Source organism: Oenanthe melanoleuca, chromosome 3 (genome assembly GCF_029582105.1).
Source record: "Oenanthe melanoleuca isolate GR-GAL-2019-014 chromosome 3, OMel1.0, whole genome shotgun sequence".
In the NCBI taxonomy this organism is placed as follows: domain Eukaryota; kingdom Metazoa; phylum Chordata; class Aves; order Passeriformes; family Muscicapidae; genus Oenanthe; species Oenanthe melanoleuca.
This window is the reverse complement of record NC_079336.1, coordinates 46,229,560-46,239,222: the sequence shown is the minus strand read 5'-3', so window position 1 is coordinate 46,239,222 and position 9,663 is coordinate 46,229,560. Positions and strand designations below refer to the sequence as shown.

General features: G+C 38.8%; 1 protein-coding gene across 1 annotated transcript; it reads left to right on the top strand.

Moving 5' to 3' along the window:
• The first annotated feature begins 21 nt into the window (after positions 1-21).
• ZUP1 (zinc finger containing ubiquitin peptidase 1) lies at positions 22-9,013 on the top strand. The gene is made up of 9 exons (XM_056487420.1): positions 22-313; positions 1,805-1,921; positions 2,851-2,960; positions 3,708-3,876; positions 5,352-5,540; positions 5,841-6,009; positions 6,610-6,761; positions 7,095-7,315; positions 8,344-9,013. The coding sequence occupies exons 1-9, from the start codon at positions 25-27 to the stop codon at positions 8,389-8,391; spliced, it is 1,464 nt and encodes a 487-aa protein (XP_056343395.1). The 5' UTR covers positions 22-24; the 3' UTR covers positions 8,392-9,013.
• The last annotated feature ends 650 nt before the right edge of the window (positions 9,014-9,663 follow it).

Genomic DNA, 9,663 nt, shown 5'->3' with positions numbered 1-9,663 from the left:
GTGAGGCGGTCCCGCGGTCCCGCGATGGTGCTGTGCGCCGTGTGCGGGCAGGCGCTGCCCTCCGAGCCGGCGGCCAGGCGGCACCCGCAGCGTCCGTCCCTGGGCCGCCGCCAGCCCCGCTGCCCGCTCTGCGCCGCCGCCGCGGGCTGCGCCGAGCTCCGGCGGCACTCGGAGGCGGCCCAGCCGGAGCCGGGCCCGCCGGGCTGCCCCGGGGCACCGGCCGAGTGCCCGCTCTGCGGGGAGGCGGCGGGGCGGGAGCTGCAGGAGCACGTCCGGGCGCGGCACGGGCACCTGCTGGGCGCCCCGGGCTCGGGTGAGCGGCGGGCGGGAGGGATGGACCGCGGGGATCGGGGCTGCCAGCGGGGAACCCGCCGGGGATAAAGTTAGAGCAAAGCACGCAGTTGCGTATTTAGATACTGTAGTTTATTTGGGGCGTGAGCAGAATTTTATTTTGGTTACCTAGCCGAGTGCTAGTAGTTATTTCAGACACTTGAAGGTGGCATCTCTGCTAGTGGGTAATGCCCTTAGAAGACTAGAATTTGTGATGCAACAAGCTACTTGTACTGACTAGATAAATGATGGTTAGGGTGCAGAATGTGCCAGTGCAGTCAATCACACTGCATAATCTGTGATTAAAATATTTTTCTTAACCCTCCCCCAAACACACCAATCCCACCCCCAGGTCGTAGCATAGAACAACGTTTTACATCCATGTGTGCAAATAATGCAGAGCTTGAATAATGTACTTGCCTGCATGCCAGTTTCTGCTTTAAAATTAGTTGTAGTAAGGTGTTTTGGTTTTTTATGTATTTAACACGTTTCAATAAACTATTTTGCGGTGTCACGTGCTTCTGGTGAGTTTAGATATTTATACCACTAAGTTTTCCTCCAACCAGTCATAAGCATTTAGCTGGGACAAATGCCTTCCAGAAACTGCTAACACAGGATATCAATTTTTGTGTTTTATGAACCGAGGAAGGTGCAGATAAAATGTAGGGACTCGAGGAGGGCAGTAGAGATGGAATCAGGCACTTGTCTGCGGTTCCCAGTGACAGAACAACAGGCAGTGGGCTCAAGTCAAAATATGAGGAATGCCATTTAAATGCAAGAACACTTCTTTTTATTATGGGAGTGGTTAAACACTAGAATACGTTCCTCTGGAGAGATTGTGAAGGGAGTTTGTAAAGAGTCTATACTTGGAATTATTCAGAAAATGAATTACTGGGAAAAGCTGTGTGTAACTTTGCCTATTTAATGTGACCATTCTACCAGGGACTAGATGATCTCCAGAAATCCTTTTGAACTTTACCTATACTGTGTGGTACTCTCAATAATAATCCTAAAACTGCAGAAAGAACATTTATTTGAGGAGATGTGGGAAGACCAACAAAATAAGAATGACAGCACTTTTTATTCTTTCAGCTCAACAGCTGCTGTGTCATTACATGAATATTAAATTTTTCAGTTAGCAGAACATGTCTTCTTATTAATGGTTTGATATTTCAGGCTAAGCATTTATTGGTATAAATTTTATCATAGCAAATTTTGATTTGTAAGTTAAGTGGGGCAAAACTTAATTGAAAGAAGGAAAATAGGTCTTAAAATTTTTGTGTATTTAGATACAAATTCTTAAGTGTGAAGATAGTAACAGATGTTTGGAATTTGTTGCCTTTCACTGGGGAATTTCAGTGGCACACAAACTTCATTACTGTGTATTTGTCTTAGATTGTGTATTAGTTAGGGGATGATTCTAGCAAAAAGCCACAGGAATTGCATTAACCAAGAAACTGCATTTCTTTTTTAGACACAGGAGATGGTGAACAGCTATATGAATGTCCTATGTGTAGTCTTACCTGTACAGACATTCAGATACTTGAAGAACATGTGGATTTACACTTAGAGGAGCATAACTTTTCAGAAGGTATGTGGGTTCAGGAGGCTTGATAATACTTGAAACCATTTGCAAATATTTGCATGTTTTAGTGTAGAATCTCACATAAAATTTAAAATAAATATTTCTGTATTTAAAGTGAACTTGTACACATGTAATGAAGTTAACATAGCTAAAGTTCTATCACTTGCCCAAGTGCTCTACTTAATTACTATGCTAATAAAGAAATCTTTGTCTATGCATGGTTGCTAAGTAAATGAACTGCATGTTAGCCAAAAGAAAAACTTAGAGCAAAAAATGTTTAAAAGGCAGCAGTATTACATTAGTTTTTCTAGCTCTATAGAAGGCTTATGTAAGTGGAGTTTACAATGGCATGTTCCTCTGTGATGAGTTGAGAATTTATAGCTTATGAAAATTTCATTTTTTTTTCTCAATTCATTTCTGCAAATACTTTGCTGATTCATTAATCACAGCATTAAAGTAAAAAACCTAAATTAATTTTATTTTATAACATGGCTAACAGAATCTTAGAGATTCCCTATTCAGTTTACTGATTTTTGTCACTTCTTTATGAGACTACTAGCAATGGTCCTAGATGCTAATAAGTGGTATTAAAGGAACTGTGATTTCCTGCTAACAGTGAAGTGAAACACAGTAAACAAAAGCTGTCTTCTCAATGGTACAGGTACATGCATTATTTGCCAAGTAATTGCTCCAGTATCTGCATAAACTTTGTCCAAGCCAAGAGTGTGAGTCTTGGTAGGCTGAATGCAGTCAGTCCTGTTCAGCGTTTGTTACTAGTAGCTCAAAAAAAAGTGGGGTGCATCTCCTAAAATTAATGCCCAATTGTGTTTACATATTCTACTTAGAAAGGAATCTCTAAAAATTAAGCAAATGATCCCTCAAAGCATTACTAACCTCCTGACTAAGTCCCCTCAATTTGTAATGTTCTGGGGTAGGTGGAAACATTGGAGATCTAGAGCTGGCTCAGCAACTCCAAACTGAAGAAGATGAGCGGCAGAGATCAGAGGAAGAGAAGCGAGAGAGGGAAGAATTTAAAAAGCTGCAGGTATGCTCTTGTTTCTAAATGGTAAATTTAAAACCAGTTGTGCCTTTAGAGGCTGAGTATCTTGGAATTGTAATGTCCTGGAATGGCCTTACCAGGTCAGACGGTGCAAGCCACACAGTGTGTGTTGAGATAATGGAGTAGGGATGGGTTGGAAGCAAATTCAGTCTCTTGGCAATGCTGATCCTGGCAGAGTGCTGGACATGACAGTCTTGAGCTACTTGGCTTTACAGCTTTGAGTGGTGCTGGCTCAGGATGGGGCTGGCTGCTCCCTGTACTTGCTGTTCTGCTCACACCTGTCGCCTGTGCTCTAGCCAGCTCTAGTGCTCTGCCTTGCAGTGCAGCCTGGAGCATATTCCCTGCCAGAGTGCCAAGGGCTCTGAGCATCCTGGCTTTCCTTTACTGGAATACCATCACCTGCTCCAGGTCCTGCTTCCCTCTGTCTCCAACATCTAACATCTAACAGTCCTAGTAACTCACTTCCCACTCTCACTACCTCCTTGCCAGACTGCCTCTGTGCCAATGGCTCTGCCAAGAGGGAGCAGAGGGATGTGTTTTCTCTTCCAGGTGTGGCTTGTCCCACGTTCATTTTCAGGAATGATGCTTGGTCTTCAGCTCTGAAATAATTGGAATTCTGAAGTTTTTATGTTTCACAATTTTTCAAAGTTACTGATAATTTTGAGAAACTGCACAGACAAAAGATGAGTTCTAAAAATGTGATTTAAATCATGCACATTCCCTCCCTAACAGAGACAGTATGGCTTGGATAATTCTGGTGGCTTCAAGCAGCAATTTCTAAAGAATATGGAAAGAGAAGTTGATAGAGGAAGGATGCAGCCCTTTGAATATCATAAGAGAAAAGCTGACATAATGGAAAGTTTGGCTTCTGGTATAGATGATGGGAAAACGAAGACATCAGGTAAAGATGCTGAAATTATACAACTAAAACTGTATTTAAGATATCTTAGATTGTAGTGACCAAACCAGTCTCTAACAAAACAACATATTGTTGTTGACTGTGTCCTAGTTCTAAACATTATTTTCTAGATAAATCCAAACTTTTATAGTCCTAAAGTAATAAGGAAATTAAGTCTTGGTATGTTTTTAATCTGCGTTCTAACTTGCAGGCTGTTTTTTTGTTTGTTTGTTTGTTTTGCTGTGGAACTTGGAACCAAGTTGTCTGGTTAAGGGCACAAATACATGTATTGTATGTATCAGAGATGCAAATGTCTTATTACAAGCTGGTTGCCCTTGACTCTTGTTTCTGCTTAGTACTCATTGATTCCAAATCCAGTGTAGCTGTTCAAATTTACAGCAGCTTTTTGCCTTGTGTTTCTGCTAATTGTTATACTGTGTAAGCTGGTTGCAGACAAGCACAGTGTTCACCTGATTACAAAGCCCAAGAGAGGACTGGGAGGAGTAGCCATCTACTGGATACATTCTTCTTTTAAACATTTTATATTTGGTGCGGAAACACAGGGTGGATGGGTCTCTGTGTCCCTTTCAAAATGCTCCCTTGTCTTTACTTTCCAAGACCACAATCCAAAGGTCTTTGAGCCTGTTGCTAGCAGTTCTGGCTTACAAAACTTCCACTTGGTTCCTGACAGGTAAAATAAGATTTCCTCTGTCAAATGAATTGCTTGGAAATAACACGTTTAAAGTTTTAATTCTGGTAATGATTTAGATTTCAGGCAGGTTCTTAGAAAATAATTTGTGATGACTATGGAATAATTCTCTTCACAACAGCATGGTGATAAAAGGGCTTTTGAGATTTACATGTATGAATTTGAGAGAGCATTCCCAAGCATATTCTTTCATGTAACAAAGGAGAACTTGGAATATTCTGCAGGAGGATTATTTCAAAATATTTACAATAGTTCTCAAGTTCTTTGCCATTTCTGCCAGTGTTTTTTTTGTTTGTTTGTTTGTTTGTTTTTGGTTGTTTTTTCCCCTCTTAGTTTCTCCCAGAAAAATAAATTGGGGAAAATAGAAGGTTTGCATAGTATGCATAAGTACTGCCATGTTTATAAGATGATGTTGTACTGGAGGTGGCAGGGGCATAGGAATGCTTTATTGGTGACATACTTTTTCTATATAACTGTATTAGTTCCTTTGACTATCACAGTTTATAATTTAGTCCAAGCTGTTTAATTTAAAATAATCACTGTGTAGCATCAGTGAAAAAATGTATTTAGTTTTGAAAGCTTCATAGTACATAAATTCATCAAAGTAAAGACCGTTGAAATCCACTGCTTTTGTGATTTGGGCTCTAAATGTAATGAAGTTTTAAAATAAATTATATTAATCTGTATCTGTTCCAAGTTGGGAAAGGAATCTTCTGGTAAACTTAGGAAGTTTACCTGTAAAATGAAATACTATTTTCTCTTCCTTTAGGAGTCATTGAAGCATTGTGCACGTACTATCAGAATGAGAGCAAAGATGTGAGGCGTGTGTGGCTTTCTGCAGGAGTAGATCACTTCCATTCATCTTTGGGTGACAGAGGCTGGGGTTGTGGTTACAGGAATTTCCAAATGCTCCTTTCCTCACTGTTGCAAAACAGCTTCTACAACGACTGCCTGAGAGGTATTAAACAAAATGCTGTTTGTGCCACGTACCTTGGATGACAGCCTGCTGACTGATGTTTTGCCTTTTCATTTATACAGCAAGTCTTACTAGGTCAATGATACCTCTTAAATATGGTTGTTATACCACTGGAACTTACCGTGAAAGAGTCAGAGGTGAATACTGGCTAGAAATGATGTGGTTGAAATTTTACCTTTAGTTTTTTTGGTGCATTTTTGTAACATCAACTGCCTGTTATAAAATAAGTTGAATATTTTTAATTTAATAGACTGTAACAATTCAAAAGCTTTTCTGTTCCAGATACTACACTAATTCCTAGTATCCCAAAGATTCAGTCCATGATTGAAGATGCCTGGAGAGAAGGTTTTGATCCTCATGGGGCATCTCACTTCAACAACAGATTACATGGTTCCAAAGCATGGATAGGAGCATGTGAAATTTATTCACTGTTAACCAGTCTCAGGATAAAGTAAATATTGCTTTTTGTTGTGGTTGTTACTTTTAACTGCTGATTTAAGTGCTGTACCTTTAAAGGTTAGAATTCCCAACTGTGTGATGACAAAGCCACCTTAGTGACTAAATCTAACCATATGTAAACAAATCTGATTTAAAGCAGCATGAAGCTGTGTAACTGCTTACAGGTACATGTAACTACTTATAGGAGGTACATAAACTGAGTAACTGATTATCATTGAGACTTGATGCAGAATTATGCCACATGCATAAATTAAAGCATTTACTAAAAAATTCATTTCTCTGAAAGTTTCTTCCAAAGAAGAACTGAATTTCAGCTATTTTCTGTGGCTTTTAATTGGATTCTCTAGTGTATATGTATCACATACAAAAAATGTAATATTAATTTTTGCAAGTTTCACAAGTTCTTGTTATACTGAACAGAGTAGAGCACTTCTTTCTTATGTAATAAATTTTCCAGTTTGGGACACTATGTTTCATTGCTTTGTAATTATGTGTCTCCTACTCTTTAATACTCTTGTATTAAACAAGAAGAAAGTAGTAAAAAAAACCTGCTTGAAATTTTATTGTTGTTTTCATTCTCAATGTTTTATAGGTGCCAAATAATTGACTTTCACAAACCCACTGGCCCTATGGGTACACACCCTCGCTTGTTTGAGTGGATTTTGCGTTACTATTCTAAAGATAATGAAGGTGGTGCAAAGGTGGTGTGTACTTCCAAACCACCTATATACTTGCAGCATCAAGGTCAGTGTCACAATATGCTGGTTTCTTACTATTCTGTCTCTATTTGTACTGCAGTTCAGAGCAGCATTTTTTAGTCTTTCTTCATTGAATTGAAGGCATGGTTTTATTTCCTGTAATTTTCCTATTTGGTAAGATCAACATTAAAGTTTGTATTTTTATTGGATGGAAGAGCTGAATGTGATTGGGGTCTCAACTTTTTGACATATACTCCTAAAACTACCTTCTTAAATTTCAAGTAATGCCTTCCTTGATCTGAAAATCAGTCATGTGTTACAAGGTAGTAACTGGGATTTATGTGTTTCTAAACTACTGAAACTCTTATTTTGATATTAGGTCATAGTCGTACTGTTGTTGGAATAGAGGAGAAGAACAACAAAAGCTTGTGTTTGCTACTGTTTGACCCAGGATGTTCTTCTCAGCAAATGCAGAAACTGCTGAAACAAAACAGTGATGGAACTGGTCTCAGACTGCTTCGGAAATTTGTGGGTAGCCTAAAAGAAAAGCAATACCAGATAGTGGCTGTAGATGGGGTGCTCTCTTTGGAAGAAAAAGCTGTAAGTATCTCAGAAAACAGTTTCTATTTGTGAGAATTTAAGACCATCTGCATCTCTTCTTTGAATGTGTATGCATATATGGTTGCATGGTGGATTTTTTGCATTTTTTCACTTTCTTTGAAGTTTTCTCTCTTTTCTGCTTATATAATCCCAGGATATCAAAGCCAAAACCATTTTGCATATAAATGGATGCCACCTTGATGCAATGGACAACTTCTAGGTCTTGTATGAAGCTTTCAGCCATTTGTACATGCAAATTAGGCTTTTTTAAACTTTTCATTTTCTTACAATGTTTTCTCCTAAATAAGTGACCATGAGCATGTAAATTACTTACAAACACTCAGAGTGCAAAATTACATTCAGAGGTTTGAGCTGTTGAAATTTTTATAAATTCTATCCATGTGTTTAACATTTTACCTTTTTTAAGACCTTAGAAGTTTTCAGCAGATTGTCAAACGTGGTTTTTGTTTCTTAAGCGTTTTCTTTCCTACACTAACAAATTGATTCTGAGGACCCATGTTCCAGTTCTGTGGTGCCTTATCAGCACTGTTTAACATGTTCAAGCTTCAGAATACACTTTTATTTAAACTATGAAATAACTGGCAACTGAATCACTTGCTTAGCTCTATTTAATGTGTATGTTGAAATGAGATATTGTCTTAAGTGTTTTCTGGCCCTGAACATGTCAGAAATACCAGTGAAACATGGCCATTTGCTCCTCCTACTGGAAAAAGCATTAAAATTCAGGATGCAGTGTAAAAAAAATGTTGGTTGGGATTTGGTGATGATGGTGATGTTCACCTGGTTTTGGTCTGCTACTTCTTTTTTCTTCTTTTCACAAATCTGATTTATATTTAAAAATATCAGTTCTTTAGAGTGTTATCTTGGAAGCTCCCATTTAATTATGGTGTAATATAACCTCTAACACTTGTTAAGATTACTAAACTACTAATTTGAAAGAAGCTCTTTAATGTGCTGGTTTTGTTCTTTTAAATATTTTCTTTTCCTCTCTCTCCACCTATTTTTAGGCTCGCTGCCGTGCTTCTCAGGTCTTAACATCAGAGAAGATTCCTTAAAGGATACCTTTGTAACCTGCTTCTGGAACTTGCTGGGTGCAAAACAATAAACTTCTGGACCATGGACCCTAACTCAACAAATTTTAGACTTAAACTATGTCTCCATAAATGCTTGGGAGCTCTGAGGAAGCACAACACTGGAGTAAACCTCTAGTTTCTGTGTTCAATCAAAACTCTGGCATCCTGATACAAATGAAGTATTGTGGTCCTTGTCTTACTAGAAAATGTGTTATTAGCAACACCTACTGTCCTACAGCAAATTATGCACTGTTGTTAATGATCAGTGGATAAAGGTACTATGGAGCTACTTAATTGAAGTTCCTGGGCATGATTTACCTCTGTAAATGCGACCAGTCTTTAATTTCTTCACGATTCAGTCTGTTCCACCAGGGATTAGTTTACTAGTCCACTTCTTTCCAATTAGCTGGCTTCTCTAGATGTATCACTTTAGGAGGCCTTTAAGAGGTGGATCAGTGTTGGTGTTGGCTAAGAGGTCTAAGAAAGCGGTGTCCAAAATAGTGTGTGTACTTTAGGTGTTGTGCAAGACAATCCTTTGGGGTAGAGGAAGAAAATAATCCTTTTGTACCATGAATGAATAAAGTTATTCTATTTTTTAAAAGTGTTTATTCCATCTTCATCCTTTTTTCAAAATTTCTAATTTTTGTGTTTTATAATGTATACCCCAAAAGGACACTGCCTTTTGACTAGTGCCTCTGTTGTGCAGGGTTAATGCCATTTAAGAGACTGGAGCTGTCTGCTGAAACAGGTATCTTGGGTGTTTGAGGCACTCTGCTGTACCTAGGCCATGCTGTTCTGGTTGAATGCAAGAGCCCTGCCCCTCCAGGAGGGGAGCAGGTAGCACAGGGTGTTTTTGCTTTACCAGCTCTATCATGCATCCACCTACTATAACTGGAGTTTAGATACATCCCTTTTATTTAAACTCCCTCCTGTGCTGGCACCTCAACACAGGTGTAAGGGCCTTACCAGTAACCTCTTTCTCTCATGTTTCATGTGCTCTGGCAATAAGAACTTGTCATTTTTGGATGCAATGAAACATGTGAATGTGGATAGATACTATAATCCACAAATCACTGATTTTTCTGAAATATGCATGAAATTCAAAAAATTAGTTATGAAAATGCATTCATTTCAGATAGGTACAAGTGGCCTAGAAGCTGTGAAAGGTTTAAATACTTAGAACACAAGAGAGGCTTAGATTAGGGAAGAAAGTTCTGGGAATTGGGGAACTATCAGTTCCTTTATTAGCCCTGG